The 16,331-nt window shown below is 46.4% G+C and overlaps 1 protein-coding gene and 1 long non-coding RNA gene across 5 annotated transcripts in view; one reads left to right on the top strand and one right to left on the bottom strand.

The window, feature by feature from the left end:
* LOC110222153 (uncharacterized) overlaps positions 1–10,095 on the bottom strand; it is a 47,433-nt gene extending 37,338 nt beyond the window's left edge. For all 4 annotated transcript variants that reach the window (XR_013486817.1, XR_013486818.1, XR_002328292.2 and 1 more), the window contains exons 1-2: positions 10,009–10,095; positions 1,661–3,747 (exon numbers count right to left, since the gene is read on the bottom strand). This is a non-coding gene — a long non-coding RNA (uncharacterized LOC110222153). The remainder of the gene's footprint in view (positions 1–1,660; positions 3,748–10,008) is intronic.
* ABR (ABR activator of RhoGEF and GTPase) overlaps positions 8,824–16,331 on the top strand; it is a 300,921-nt gene continuing 293,413 nt past the window's right edge. The window contains exon 1 of the mRNA XM_021007059.2: positions 8,824–10,083. Coding sequence (XP_020862718.1) covers positions 8,928–10,083 — 1,156 coding nt within the window. The 5' untranslated portion in view covers positions 8,824–8,927. The remainder of the gene's footprint in view (positions 10,084–16,331) is intronic.

Below are 16,331 nucleotides of genomic sequence, written 5' to 3'. Positions count from 1 at the left end.
GCTTCATATACTGTGCCACCTAGCTGCCCCCACATCACACTTTTAAGTTGAATCTGCAGTATTAATACTTCCTTCATGACTTTCTTATGTCTAAACAATGAACAGAGCAATAAATCAAGCCTAATTTGTAGTATTTGCTGATTTCTGAGGTGTAAATGCTTCCATTGAAAATTTAACAATTGTCTTTTGGGTACTGGTTCTAGCCAATCTCTGATTAAAACCCAGGTTTTCCTGACTCCAAGTTGGGCATTATAGCCATAGATGGATTATGTGCAAGGAAATCATTCCCAGCCTTGTGGGTGATGGCATCACATATGTCAGTCACTCAGTGAACATTTATTAAGCACCTACTATATGCCAACACTGTGCTAGGCACTAGCCATACAAAAGGAGCCTCAGCTCTCAGGGAGCTCATAGTCTAATGGAGGAGACAACATGTAAACAATTCTGTAAAAACAAGCTTTAGACAGGATACATTTGAGATAATCAATAGACAGGAGGCACTGGAATTACAGGGAAATCAGGAAAGGCTTCCTGTGGAAGGTAGGTTCTAGCTGGGCTTTGAAGAAAAGCCTGGAGGTGGAGATGTGCAGAGGGAAAGTTCCAGGCATGGGGGCCAGCCAGTGAAAATGTACAGAGTCTAGAGATGGACAGTTTTGTGTGAGGAACAGCAAGGAGGCCAGTATCACTGGGTGACAAGGTCACAAAGAGTTGGACGTGACTGAACAACAACAACATTATGTTAGTGGTAGGTCAAAGGGTAGGGTATTATTGCTGGGTCACACCTGACTGATGATAGTAGGGCATAAAGATAATCTTCATATGTAGAACCATAGCATATCAGAACCAGGGTGGACTTTAGAACAGAGAACATCAAAAATGGAAAAGGCTTTAGAATGTAGAATATCAGAGCCAGGAGGAGCTTTATGTAAGTTAAGTGTGTCCCCATGAAGAACAGATACGGCCACATGGATTGTCCCAATGTATAGACATGGCTCACAAATTGATGTGTCTTAAATCCGTGCTACTTTTCTCCAAGGGAGGTAGGGATTTCCCACCTTGAAGGGAGCAAGAAGATTATGGCTGAATCCTTGTTCCTTCCCTTGTCTCTTTCCAAGAGGGATAGGATTACATCAATCTTCCCCCTCAAATACTGGCAGTCTTGGGATACAAGTCTGGTTTAGAAGAAAAGCTGCCCCCTTGGTAAGACCACACTACTATTATGGGGTTGTCTACTCTTTCAGTCTGGTGCTCTTTCCATTATATTATCATTCCTCAGCAGTGAAGGGATACACATAGCTCCTAAAGGGAGAAGTTAGTATCAGATTGCTTATAGTCTCAGAAAAGGGGGAAGGATAGAATTTGAAACTTAAAACTTTTTTAAAATGTTATGATTATTTTTACATGTAAGTGGGGGAAATTTAAAAAAAAAATCTAAGGGAGAAGGTTGCCTTGAGCTTATACTTGCTAGCTGAGTTCCTTCCCACCAAATCCTGGTCACACAAAAAACTGTCACAGATATCAAATAGCCAGTAAACACATTTATCCAAGTAAAGAGGCTGGAGAGATTATACAGATTAGAATATACCTATGTAAGAATGAATGAGCTCTTTAGCTTGGAGTAAGATGAGATTTCAGCTCAAAACAAGAGATCTCTCACCTATGAAGATCTATTCTAGCAGTCTCTAGGAAGACACGTTGAGAATCGAGCTTCTCCTACATGTCTGCTGCTTCTCACTCCATGCGTCTTTCCCAAATAGTCTCTGGAACCACGTGTGTCTCCCAAGTTTCTTCTACAAACTGAAGTAAGTGCTTCCTACAAGTACTCCTTGTCACATCATGCTCAGCATTCTCTCTACCATCCAGAGTCACATCTCTTTCCGCAATACACCCTAGGCTTGGGTGAAAGCTCAGTTAAATTCAGAACGTAGAATATCAGAGCTAGAAGGAACCTTGAGCAACACAGGATGTTAGTGGTGGGAGAGACCTTAGATCAGTGTCATCAAACTCAAATAGAAATGGGGATCACTAATCTGTATATGAGAAGCCCTGTAGGTCACATGTTGGCTTAGTTTTAAAACTTTATGTTATCTACTATATTTTTATTTATTTATTTGGTTAAGTATTTCTTAATTACATTTTAATCTGGTTCTGGCTTCACTCTAGAGTGCTATGGGTCATGGGCACCTCTGCCTTAGAGATTTTCTAACCCAAACTTCTCTTTTTACAGAGTAGGACAATGAAACCTAGAGGAGAGGAGTGACTTGTCCAAGGTCACCTGGTTAGGTCTAGGGCCAGGACTAGAATCCAGGTCTCCTGAATCTCCAGTCTCTCTGCTATACCACATGGTATAACACAAGGCTGTATCAGTCAGGTACCTACAGTAGGTGTTCACTGAGTTTACAATGCTGTGTTTCTCTCAGGCTTATTCTAACGGCCCTGGCCTCATCTCTGTGCTGAGGCATGGTCTATGACTAACGTCTTTCATTCCTCGTCTGATAAAGAAACCTCAACCTAAGAGAGCCATTTCTGGGAACAAAGGCTGGCAGGATAAGGGGAGATTCCTGGGACATTACCTATGGGGCTTTTCCCCTAATAATGATAATAGCTAATTTACACTTTGCCTTGAGATTCCAAAGCACTTAGACATACATTATTTCAGGTGATTCCCATAAAGACCTGGGGGGAGCCAGCATTATTATCCTCATTAGATAGATGAAGAAAGCTTGTCCAAGACTCAACTATTCAGTGGTGTTGTTCACTCTAACCTTGGCTTTGACTTCCTCCGAAATGAAGGGTAAACAGGTCCCCTGCATGACAGTCTGTGAAGAAAAAAAGGTGAGGGAAATTGATCCTGACAGTGTAAACAGACCCAGAACTAGGAATCCTGGCAGCTGGGGCAAATCCTGGCCCCTGGGCAGGGCCTCTGCAGCAGCAGCAACACAGAGAGGCTGATACTGGTACAAGGAGACCGGTACAGCTGACCCCAGAGAGTCCAGCCCTTACTCACGAGGGCTTGGGTGGGGAAGCTGTGCCCAAGAGAAAAGGGCCAAGTCCATTGCTAATGGTGGGTAGAAGACCATGAGGTGAGGTGTGGGCCAGTCAAGAAGTATATCCTTCCCCAGAAAATGCTCCTCTCCCATGTTGGTGCTGCTGGACAAAGGCCTATTCAATCCATTCTAGTTATAGCTCTGAGTGTAAGGAGAAAATTCTTATTTTACTGAGGATTTCCTACCACTGTGGCATTGAGAGCTAAATGGCCCAAAGGTCTCTGCCCACTCTGTCTCCTGCATGGGAATGGCAGGATTCAGCAGAATCTTAGTCATCTTATAGAATGCTTTCCTCAGTATGACACATACATTGAGAATTATAAAAATTCTCAGGCATAACCACTCTGTGGTCAGACAGGACATGAGCTCTTATACCATGCATGGTAGAGAGACTAGTGATAACACAAAGCAGAACTGATTCTGTACCTCCACTCAAAGGCAAGCAGAAAGAAAAAAATACTTAGTGGAGGAATTTACTACTGCTACTATGATTTAATTTAATACTGCTACTATTAAATACTTTCTTCTTCTTCTCCTTCTTCTTCTTCTTCTTCTTCTTCTTCTTCTTCTTCTACTTCTTCTTCTTCTTCTTCTTCTTCCTTCTCCTCCTCCTCATCTTCCTCCTCCTCCACAACCACCACCACCTCTGGAATTACTCAGACTTCACTAGGGTGGTGTGAGGTTTGCCTTTGTCAACCTAGGGGAGAAAAAGTCTTTTACCTCTAAGCAGATTCTTTCTTTCTGTTTAGATCTTTTTAAATAAATATACAAAACTAAGGGTGGAAACTCATCTTAAACCCTTAGCCTTTAACAAGGCAGGACTAAATTGGACAAATTAAACTGGACAAATGTAAAAAAAATTGCATAAGCAAATTTTAAAATTTTGATTTTTATTGTTTTTAAATCACTTTAATTTCCCAATATATCTCTTCTACTTCCCTCCCAGACTTTCAGTCCTCAAAACAAAGAACAAAAAAGGAGACAGAAAAAGTTCGGTAAAACTAATCAACAACATGGCAATCACATTTGATATCATATGCAGCGTTCCACACCCACAGGGGCTCCCCTTCCCACCTTTGTACAGAACAGAGGTGAATTCTCACTTCTAAGCAGATTTCATTGTGAATTTATGCAGTATTCAAATATAGGACTTGTTTGCCAAAAAAATTGAAGCATTGATACAAGAAAAGCCTAATTCTATAGCAGAAACTATCCTGCTCCCTTTTTAATAGATTTTACTGATCTTTTGTGTATATCCCTATGATTTCCTCCTTTGTCTCTTCCTTCTTCCTCCCAGAGAACCATATTTTATGACAAAGAATTTTTTTTAAAGTGGAAAAGAAAAATGATTACACAAAACCAATCCACACAACAAAAAAACTCATGGTATATACAATGTTCCGTATCCATAGACCTCCCTTCCTTACCTCTGCAAAGGATGATCTAGAGGTGTCTTTTTATGTTTCTTCTTTGGATCCAAGTTTATTTTTTATTGTTCTTTTATTTATTCTTTTATTTATTAAATTTAATTATTCTAATGCTTTATTATTTCATAATATTCAACTTGGATAATTTTGTGGGTTTTCTTTCTGTTTACATTATTGTAGTCATTGTGAATGTCATTTTCCTGCTTCTGCTTTCTCACTTCGTATCTGTTCATATATCTTTCTATGCTTCTCTACATTCATTACGCTCATTGTTTTCTTACAGCATAGCAACATGCTTCTATAAGTATGTTGGTGTATACAGAAGGCTTTGTTTTTGTCAGTGATCTCCTTAGGGTACATGCTTAGTAGTTGAATCAAAGGGTCAAAGGCAACAGACATTTTAGTTTTTATTTAATTCCAAATTGCTTTCCCAAATGGTCCACCTGCTTTTGTGTGTTTGTCTTTCCACAGCCTCACCAACACTTACTCTTCCTATCCTTTGCTTCTCTTTGCTCAGTTGCTGGATATGAGGCAAAACCTCAGGGGTGTATTGACTTGCATTACTCTTATTAGTGATTTGGAACATTCTTTCATATATTTGTTTGTAGTTTATAATTTTTCTTTTGATCATTGCTTATTTATATCCTTTGACTTGTTATCTATTGGGGAAAGCCCTCCCCACCTCCTTTTGATAATGCCAAACACACCTAGATCATTGGGTACAAAAAGACCACAAGTGACACCCATGTGATTTTATGATGGCTTCATTTAATTTTAAATTTAGGAATTGTTGACAAAAAGAATTGAATTTAATAGCAATGTCAATGGTCTTCATGGGATCATGGTTTCAAGTTAGAAGGGGCTTTAAAGGCTATTGAGGTCAAGCCACTTAGTTTCTTTGACTTTTAATTCTTTTTGTTTAATTTTTTTCAATGTATGAATATATTTATTTCTTTTCCTTCTACTCCCTCCCATTTGAACAATTGAAAAAAAAAGAAATAGAAAACTCTCATAACAAATATAGTCTAAAGAAACAGATTCCCACATTGGGGGAATGTATGTCTCGTTATGTACAAAAATGTATGTCTCATTATGTGTTTTAAGTCCATCATCTCTCCAGCAGGAGGTGGGTAGCATGTCCTTTGGAACTGTTTCAACTCCTTTGTTTTAATGCATGAGTAAATTGAAGCACATGGGCAGCCAGGTGGTGCAGTAGATAGGTTGCTGGGCCTGGAGTCAGGAAGACATCTTCCTGAGTTCAAATCTAGCCTCATGTACTTACTAGCTGTGTGACCTTGAGCAAGTCACTTAACCTTGTTTGCCTCAGTTTCCTCACCTGTTTCTTTGCCCAGGAAACCCCAAATGGGGTCATGAAGAGTAGGACATGACTGAAACGACCAAACAACAAACTGAGGCACAGTGTAGTTACATGACAATGATCTCCTGGTTCTGCTTACTTCACTTTGCATCAGTTCATCTAAATCTTCTCAGGTTTTTCTGAAACCATCCCGCTCATTTTTTTCCCTTTTTTTTAGGCAATTGGGGTTAAGTGACTTGCCCAGGGTCGCACAGCTAGTAAATGTCAAGTGTTTGGTCTGAGTCTGGATTTGAACTCAGGGCCGGTGCTCTGTCCACTGCGTCACCTAACTGCCCCCTGCTCATCATTTCTTATAACACAATAGTATTCCATCACAACTATATACCACAACTTGTTCAGCCATTCCCTAACTGATGGGCATCCCTTCAATTTCCAATTCTTTGCCCCCACAACTGCTATAAATATTTTTGTACATATAGGTACTTTTCCTTGTTGAAACAATATTTATAAAGCACTTTGTAAACCTTAGAGTGTTAATTAGATGCTAGTTATTTTTAGTAAGTTCCTCTTCCCTGAAGGGCTTTTAGCTTTGTCAGTTACACCATAGAGGAGATTTCAATTCAGGTACTGATTAGACTAGGTGACCTCTGAGTTCTAGTTCAACTATGAAATTCTGTGATTCTGAGCCTGCTATCACTTCCTCATTGAGAAGATACCATTACAACACAACCTTGGCATTTCAGAGAACTACTCTAAATGTGCAGTTCATGGCAGAGAGAAAGGTTAAGTAACAGGCTGAACGATTGAGCAATAATTCAAAACCTGGAAGTACTGTTTTGGCTATTTAAAAAGTATGCCCATTTCCAATGGCAAACTGATGAAAAACATACCACCACTTCCCACCCCAGCAAATGATCAGTATCTGTGACAAGCCAAAGAAAACCAGAAGGGAGCAAAATGCTTGAAAGAATCCACTTATGGGGCAGCTAGGTGGCACAGTGGATAGAGCACCTGCCGTGGATTCAGGAGGACCCGAGTTCGAATGTGACCTCAGACACATAACACTTACTAGCTGTGTGATCCTGGGCAAGTCACTTAACCCCATTGCCTAGCCAAAAAAAAAAAAAGAAAGAAAGAAAAGAAAAGAAAAAGAAAGAAAGAATTCACTTAGGCTTAGGAAAAGAAGGGGAATCTCAGAGTTGAGAAACCTGCCTCATGTCTCAAGACCCATGATTCATACCTGGAGGATATTAGCCTAGCTGTCCTGATAAGGTGTAGAGCTGGGATGGTAGGGCAGATCTATTTGCCAGATACTAGTAGGAAAAAGTAATTTTTCCCTTTCCCAGGGGAGTCCTACTGTTCTGAGAGCATGAATTGATAGAGTAGGAACCCTTCAAGTGGCTTGACATGCCTAGACACTAAGCAAACAACAAAAGTAGGAAAGACCTCATTCATCGGAACTGACTCCATGTCACAGAAAAAAAAGAAGTGTGTTTGACCTAGGTGTTGATGGAAGGAAGAGCTAGATGCATCAACCTTCCGCAGGACACAGTAAACGGCTAACTAGAATCCTCCCTTTCTCCATGGAAATTTTAAAAACAGCCCTCAGACAGATGCTAGCGTGGATGTTCCTCATCTCCTGTACAATCTCTATATCCTTAGTTCAGTTGGGGAAAAACTGAAGCATTTTTAAGTCAGACATTTGAAGCATGTGAAGTCAGACAGAGATCTGTAGTTGATAGTATCCCTCCCCACCCCCCAAATCTGACGGCAACTCGGTCTTCTCATGTATTCCCCAGGGTGCCCAGGTCATAGAAGATGTTCAATAAATATTTGATTGATTAAAATGAGCCGAGGAAGCCCCGGTGTTTGGGTCTCCTTTTCTCCATCTGTGCAGGTCTCAGGTTACCAGAGGCCTCTCCAGTCTTTTGGGCTCTGCTGCCTTTCTGTTCCCTGCCTGAGGCACAATGGGGCACATTTTTCTCCAGTGGTCCCCTGTCTGGAAGGGAACCCAGCATGGGAAGGAGCACAGGGCCTCGGGAGCCCCTTCCCTCACTATGGAGCATCTTAAGCAGCCTAGACTCCACCTCTTCTGAAGAATGTTTGCCAGAGCCCCAGGACAGTTCGGACCACCTGCAAGGGAGTGGAGAGAGGGAAGGGAAGGGGCAAAGGTTTACTGAATCCCTTTCCTGCCGCATCTTCAAGAAACCCATTGGCCCCAAACCCTGACCCTCTCCTCAATAAATAAGGCCTTGGCTTCTACAACTAAACAATCTTCGCTTCTACCCCTAAGTCCCCCTCAGACCGAGACCCCCCAAACCATTCAGACGTGCCTCCCAGGTTTCACTGAGCCCCGCCCCCTCCCCTCCATCCTCCGGATCCTTGTCTCCAGTCACGTCCTAGCGTCCTTGAGCCTTCCCACACGCAGTGGGCGCGAGTGGTACCCCACTGCACTGGTCTTGCTTTGCCACCCGCTCAGTGCTGGGACCGCCTCCCTCCCACGTACCCCACCCCCACCGTGCACGCGCCCTCCTAAGCTGCCAGGGAGTGCTGCGGGCCCCGCCCATCTCCCCAGGTCTCACCCAGCCCCGCCCCCCGCGGCCTTTGGCCAGACCCTGTCCCCAGTCGGCGCGCGCAGTAGAACCTTTCCCACGCTGCGCAGCGCGAGGCGCCCCCCTGACCGGACCCTGCCCCGCCTCCAGCGCCCAGCCCCCCACAGCGTCCTCGGGCCCTACAATCGCCGCAGCGGCCGCCGCTGCGCAGGTCAGCCCGGGAGGGGGCTTCGGGCGGACGGCTGAGCGCCTCGCGTCGGCTCGCCGAGCCCCCGAGGGGCGGGTCCCCGCGCCCCCCCACCCCCGCCTCCGCCTCACCGGAGGGGCCGGGCCGCTTACGTCAGGGACCTGAAACCAAAAAGAAAAAAAAAAGCCAGACGGCAGCGGAAGGGGAAAAAACTTTTTCTCTTTTTTCTCCTCGGGCCTGAAGTGTGGAGAGGGAGCAGAGGCGGCCGCAGGCTCAGCGCGGAGGAAGCCGGGGCCTCCGGGTCGCCCCACCGCCGCGGCCCAGGCCCAGGCTAGGGCTCGGGCACGGGCTCCGGCCGCCGCGCGCCCCCCGCCCCCCGCCCCCGGGGCCAGCATGTGGGAGCCTGCGGACTTCGAGCGCCACTGGAGGGCTGAGTTCCCCGGGGAGCCGGTGCCCTCTATGCAGCTGGACTCGGTGCCAGCCATGCAGCAGGAGCTGGAGCGCTGCAAGCTCAACCTGAAGCGGCTGCAACAGGTGCTGGCCGAGGAGAAGTTCAAAGTCATCTACCTGCAGACGGCCCTGGCCCGGGAGAAGCGGGGCTACGACTGCGGCCGCTGGGGGGGCTGCGGCGGCGGGGACGACGGCGGCAGCGGCGGCGGCGGCGGCGGCTCCGGCTTCGGCCCCGGCCCCAGTCTCGGCCCCGCCGAGAAGGAAGAGAAGGAGGCGCCGGCCACAGACCGGCCGGAGCAGCCGCAGCCCCAGCCCCAGCCGGAGTCCACCGCGGTGGACAGCGGCCCAGGCGGTCCCAGCGCAGCCACCCCGGCCAAGTCTCCCCACTATGTCAACCTGGAGTTTCCTGCGTGGCTGGGGGCGCCCGGGGAAGGGGGCGCCGTGCGGAGCTTGACCGCGGCCATCCACCAGCATCTGTTCCTGAGGCCCCAGGAGGAGCCCGAGCCCGAGCCCGAGCCTAAGCCGGAGCACGAGCCGGAGCGCGCCCCCGGGGATGCCCAGAGGCAGGAGGAGCCCGCGCAGCCGTCCCCGGACTCGGCCGCCGCGGCCCCCAGCACCAGCCCGGAGGAAGTCGAGGAGCTGTCCCCAGCGGCGCTCGAGGACCCGGAGCCCGAGGCCCAGGGTACTGCCGACGAGGGCGGGGACAGCAGCGACCACGACTTCGAGGTGGTGGATCTGAACGAGAAATTCGTCCTGGGGCACCTGCTCCTGGCACCCTGCCGCTTCCTGCCCCGCGAGGACGCGCTTGAGAAGCCCCCCCGGGCGGGCAGCCCCCACCGTTGGCTGCACCTGATAGGGGGCAAACGGCACCGGCGCAGCCGGGACCTGGACCAGCTGGAGGCGGAGGGCAAGGACGGGCGGTGCTCGCCCTTACCCCCGGAGGAACCCCACTCCCGAGGGGCTCGGGAGCATCTCCCGCCCTGGAGGCGCAAGAGATTCTTGGGGGTGCCAGGCCGAGACTCACCGGGCCATAGCTCCCCGGAGAGGTGCAGCGACTGCAGCTACAACAGCTCGGACCACGAGGATGTCTCCTCCGCAGGTAGGCTCGTTGCTCGCTCACCAGCCCCCTTCCTTCCGCCCTCTCGGCTTCGCCCTCCTCTAGACACCGATTACCTCTGTCTTTTAGCTTTCATCTACCTCAGGCCAGGACTTTTAACCTCTTGTGTTACAGAAAAAAGTCACTTCCCTCCTGTTTTACCTCCTAAGGCCAAGCATGTGGTGAGCTTAAAAAGAGTTCCAACTAACATAGCTGGGATGAGTTTATGGAGCTCCGTGGGACCTGTACAGATGTGGCTTAAGGATGCTGCTGGGGCCTGATGCCTACGCCTCTCCGGGGCTCTGTTTGGTTCGGTCTACGGGGATCTCTCCTGATCGCTGCTGCCACCTGTCAAAGCGCTCAGGGCTTCTTATCTGGGCAATTGCCGCAGTCTGGGACCTCATCACTCTTTTGCTGTCGAGTACAACTCTTATCATCAGATTAATCGGCCTCGTTATGCCACTCATCCTTATCTATCCAGCCACGGCTTAGACCCCTCTTGGCTTCCCGTTGTTTAGATAACAAGGTCCAACTCCTCCGGGTAGTTGGGTAGTCAGTCGTTCAAGGCCCTCCTCTATCCAACCTCACTAGGGCTTTTCCAGCCTATAAAGCATCACACCCCTTTAGATTCCCTATGTGCTATCCAGACTGGACTACTGGTGTTGCCAGTCCCTTCCTTGGACTACTTTTTCTCCTTCCCCTTTCAGCCTCAGGAAATTCTGTTCATCCTTCAGGCTCAAATGCCATCTCCTCCAGGAAGCTCTCCTAGATTTCACCAGCTGGAATTGAGGTCTCCCTGCTCTCTCACAGTATTCCGTCCCTTTCTTAGGACACTTAAAGCTGTGCTAGCTAGTTCACTGGGAACACATCTCATCTCCCTCCAAATACTCCAATACTCCAAATACAATCTCAAGGGCAGGGTCTTGTCCCTCTTTGTAGCTCCTGTGCCAAACAGGGTGCTAGACACATGTTCTAAATTATATTTGTTGAATAGGTAGATGCATGAAAGGGGAGACGTTATGTGACTTGTGGACTTTGCTGTCAATATTTGCTTAGTGTTTGACTGTGACACAGTTAACAAAAGCAGAGCTGAGGTTCCTACCCCGGCTCTATAACCCCAAATCCAGTCTTCTTTTCACTGCATCCCATCAGTTATCCACAGAGAAGGGATGATTTGGCTTGGAGATGGAATCGCATTGTGACTGAGGGCATGGGCTTCCTGGAGCCTGCTTCTCTTCCTTCGTACTGAGGGGAAAGAACATTACCCATGCTGGGATGGTTCCAGAATCTCCATTATTAGATTTTATCTGGGTGAATCTGTATTTGAATGAAAAACTGTCCACTTTGCTAAAAGCACTTTTAGGGAGCCCATCAATTCATATGTTTTGATCAATTACCCTTATTCATTAGCAGAGAATGGGCAGCACTTCCCATAGGTAACATTTCTTCAGCTCAGACTAGGAACAATTTTATATGCCACTTTAGCTTAAAGGATGCAGGACACTGCCAAGGTACTGCCAAGTACCAAAGGGTCTCCAGTACTTCTTCCAGCAAACTGTATGCTGTTGGCTCAGTGTAAGAGCCTGCTCCAAACTCGTCTCCTCCAGGAAACTCCTAATGAGTAACGGTCCACACTTCTAGAACCCTGCAAGGGTGCTGAGTGCTTTCCTCATACCAATCCTGGATGATGCAGGACATATGGGACCCCATTCTACAGATGAGGAGGGGGAGGGCCTCTCCCAGGGCCACACGCCTAGTAAGTGTCAGAGCCAAGAATCTTCAGGTTTAATGGTATTTCCACGGGACCCCGTGCCTGCCCCTCTCTCTCTCTCTCTCCCTCTCTCTCCCTCTCCCCCCCCCCTCAATGTCCCCAGACCTGTGATTAGTCTGTCAGTATTGTGGAGCAGGGACTGAAGAGAGGCCAAGCCTAGAAGCTGCTTTTGCCATTAGGAAGCTATTGTAATAGTCCTCTTTTTTTTTTTTAAAGGCAGTCAGGGTTAAGTCACTTACCCAGAGACTCAGCTAGTAAGTGTCTGAGGTCAGATTTGAACTCGGGTCCTCCTGACTCCAGACCCAGTTCTCTGTCCACTGTGCCACCTAGCTGCCCTGCTATTGCAATATTCCAATCCATTCTCTACTCACCCACCAAATCATTTTCCTAAAGCATAGGTCCGTAGCCTTCCCTTTCCCCTCAAACTCCCCAGTAAATATTAGTGACTCCTTCTTACCTCCGGAAGCAAATATGAAGTGCTCTTTTGGTATTGAAAGTGCCCTGTAAGTTGATTGCTTCCTATCTTCCAGGTTTCTCACTCTTCCTTTCATGATTTCAGTGGTCCTCCATGCTGCTTCTTCCTCAGGCTGCCCCATCTCCCATCTTCTTGACCCTGCTTCTCCACTGGCTGCCCTTCAGGCCTCCAGTGCTCTCCCATCTCCCCTCCCCCCTCTTAGTTTACCTGGCTTCCTTTAAGATTCAGCCCACATTTACCTGTTATAGGCTTTTCCCAGACCCTCTACCATCTCCTCTGAGATTACCTTCTACCTCATCTGTCTATATCTTCTATGTACATAATTATTTCCTTATTGTATAGACTCCTAGAGTGGAAGCTGCTTGAGGTCAGGGACTGTTTTTGCCCTCCTATCTCCATTGCGTAGCACAATATCTGGCACATAGTAAGCATTTCACAAGTGCTTTTTGATCCACCTGGTCCCGATACCTCCATCTCTACTCACCTCTTTAGTATTCTTTGGATGCTGTAGCTTGGCCTACTACATTTAGTGTGGCCTTGTTCATGTCATTTTCTTTTTGAGCAGTCATACCTTTTCAACTATGTGTTCTGTTCGCCCTTATTAAATGACTATTGATTATCTGTGTGACCTTGGGCAAATTTCTTGAACGTCTTTGGGTCTCAGTTTTTAAAAAGTAATTGAGTCCAGACTAAATGATCCCTTCTAGCTCCAAAAAATAAAAAATAAATTGTGTGTCTTTGCCCTAAAGGATAGAGACCATGTGTTCTACATAATTCCATTTTCTTTTTGTCTCCTTGCAGCCTTTCAGAATATTTAGTGAACATGTATAAAATACTATGTACGAGGCCCTGTGCTAGGTACATGAATACAGAGACAAAAAACCCTGAAACAGTCCCTTCCCTTGTGGAGCTTACATTCTATTAGGGGGATATGATGTGCACACATGTCCATTTCAGGCGGGAAGGTTTAGGAAAGGCTTTCTTTGTAAAGAAGCTGGTACCTGATGTGAATCAAGAAGGAAGCTAAGGAAGATAAGAATCAGAAGGGAGGTGAGAAGCAGTTCCAGCCTTGGGGCCAGCTTATTTGAAAGCTAGGAGGTAGGAGCCATAAGGTCAAGTTCAGGACATAGAGAGTAGAGCTGTTTGCCTGGAAGCCACCTTATGCTAGGGCCCTTCCTGCCCTCTCCCAGCCTTTCTATTCAGAGGTACCTTGAGTCAGCTCCCAGATGTCTTTTTAATGTGAACACATTGTCTCCCCTTATTAAGGGTAAATTCACCAGTTTTGTCTTTGTATCCTCAGTGCTCTGGAAAGTGCCTAGCATGTTAATAAATTCTTTTTGATTGGTAAATTGGCCATAGTATGTGTGAAAGGATGAAAATAAGTCTGGAAAGGTAGGTCATGTCTGGATTCTAGGGGGCTTTAAATGCCTATTTGAAGAGGCTGTATTTTATCCCAGAGGCAAGAAGGAGCCACTGAAGATTTTTGAGCAAGGTAGTAACATTGTCAGACTTAGGAGATTAGTTTTTCAAATGTATGCATTGAAGAGAGGGAAAAACTGGAAGCCCCCTTTTTCCAGTAGGGGGCTATTGCAGTAGTCCAGGTGAAAGTGTGACTTGGATAGATGAGGAGGGGAGGAAGAAGGGGAAGGGAGGGGGAAAGAGAGAGAGAGGAAAAGAGAGGTAGAGGTGAGATTGAAAGATTTGCCCACTGGTTGGCTCTAGAAGGGGAAGGAGAGGAAATGGTTGAAGTTGACTCTGAGTTTGGGAACCTGGGTAATGATGCTGCCCAAATCAGGAAGTTTGTAAGAAGGTTGGTTTTAAGGGTAAATGATCATGAATTCTGTTTTGAAAATGTGAATCAGTCAGTCAGTAAGTAATTATTAAGAGCCTACTATGTGCCAGGCACTGTGCTAATTACTAAGGATCCAAAAAGAAGCAAAACAACAACAATAATTTCTGCTCTCTCTTTGGAGAGTGATGTGATTTTTTCCATTTGGGACGACCAGCAGACAGTTCGTGATACAGGGCTGGAATCAAGAATAGAGATGAAGGCAGGATATGTAGATTTTTGAAGTAATCTGCGTAGACATAACAACTGAAACCACAGGTTGACCAAACCACCAAGAGAGGATATGTAGAGAGAGGCCCAGGACAGAACCTTGGGAAACATCCATGCTTGAGGGGACTGGGGTGGAAGTGGTAAGGGGTGTACGATAGGGGGCGGGGGCTGTGGGGGCAAAAGATGGATGGTGATTCAGTAAAGGAGACTGAGAAGAGGAGAATCAGGAGAGAGCCATGTTCCAGAACAGAAGAGAAGAGAGCATATCCAGGAAGAAAGCGTTGTCAGCAGTGTCAAAAGCTGAAGAGAGGTCAAGAAGGGTGAGGATTGAGAAAGATCTGTTGGATTTGGCAATGAAGAGAATGTTGGTAACCTTGGAGAGAGCTCTTTCTTTCCATGAAATGGTGGAGTTAGATTCCAGTGTGCAAAAGAAGTGGGTGAAGAGGTAAGGAAGTGAAGATATCAGGTGTGGATGACTGTCTAGGAGCTTGGCCTGAAAAAAGAGAAGAGAGAGTTCTTGAAGGATGGCAAAGACCACATAAGTTTTGTTTGTATAGTGGGGAAAACTTGGGTATGTTTGTACTTGGCAGGGAAGTAACTAGCAGAAAAAGAAAGAAGACAGAGTACACATGGGGTGGTGGAGGGGGAGGGAAAAGAGAAGATAATCCAGTTATTATTGGTTCTAATTCCTGGACTAAAATGGTAGAGGGTGGGATCAAAAGCATAACAGAAGGTTGGCACTAGTAGGATGGGCTACCTTCTCCTCAGAGACCGGAAGAAAGGAGAAGAGAATGTAAGATGATGTAGAAGGTTTTTGAGATTTGGAGAAGAGGGAGCTTGGAGTATACGTCCTTGATTTTATTCAGTAAAGTGGGAGATGAAAGAAAGGAGGAAGGGGATGGTATCAGGAAGCTTCATGAGGGAAGAAAATGTTTGAAACAGAGCATGTGAGGAGTCTGATAGCATGTGCTCCAGTAGAAAGAAAAAAATCAAGGAAACAGAAGAAAGCAAAAAGTTCAGAAAGGAACACAAATATGCCAGTTCTGTCACTACCTTGTTAAATGTAATATACTTAAAATGAGCCAGATGTAACAAACGCACAGTTCCATGCACAGTGTTTTTTGTTCTTTGTATATTAGAATGTTTGTTTGTTGGTGAGTAAATTCACATTAAGAAAACTTTTCAGAAGCGTCAATGGGGAAGAGTAAAAAGGTTATTTCCCTGCTCCCTTCCCTCCAGCCTTCTTCTTTACCTTCCAGAACCCCTAACATCCTGGTAGAATGTAAGTGCCTTGAGGGCAGAGAGTGTTTCATTTTGGGCTTTTTGTCCTCGGCACCTCCAGTAGGGCCTCACACATTTTGTTGTTCAGTTGTTTTTCAGTCCTGTCCTAGTCTTTGTGACCCCATTTGGAGTTTTCTTGGCAAAGATATTGGAGGGGTTAGCCGTTTCCTTCTCCAGCTCATTTTATAGATGAGGAAATTGAGGCAATCTGGGTTAAGTGACTTGCCCAGGGTCACACAGCTATAAGTGTCTTAGGTTAGATTTGAACTCAGCAAGATGAGTCTTCCGGACTTCAGGCCTGGAATTCTGTCCACTGTGCTGTCTGCCTATCATATAGAGGGCCCTTAATAAGTAAATGCTTGGGGGGCAGCTAGGTGGCACAGTAGATAGAACACTGGCCCTGGATTCAGGAGGACCTGAGTTCAAATCTGCGCCTCAGACACGTAACACTTACTGGCTGTGTGACCCTGGGCAAGTCACTTAACCCCATTGCCTAGCCAAAAAAAAAAAAAGTAAATGCTTGTTCATTGATTGCCAAATGATGGGCATGAAATTCTCATTGCCATCCAGGTGACTCTTAGTATCACAGACCTAGAGTTGGAAGGGCCTGCAAAGGCCATTTAGGTTAATCCCTTCATTTTACAGATGGAGAAACTGAGATCTCA

This window comes from Phascolarctos cinereus, unplaced genomic scaffold (assembly GCF_003287225.1).
Source record: "Phascolarctos cinereus isolate Bilbo 61053 unplaced genomic scaffold, phaCin_HiC Scaffold_5;HRSCAF=322, whole genome shotgun sequence".
Classification (NCBI taxonomy): domain Eukaryota; kingdom Metazoa; phylum Chordata; class Mammalia; order Diprotodontia; family Phascolarctidae; genus Phascolarctos; species Phascolarctos cinereus.
The sequence above is the reverse complement of the archived record's forward strand: the minus strand, read 5'-3'. Positions and strand labels throughout refer to the sequence as shown.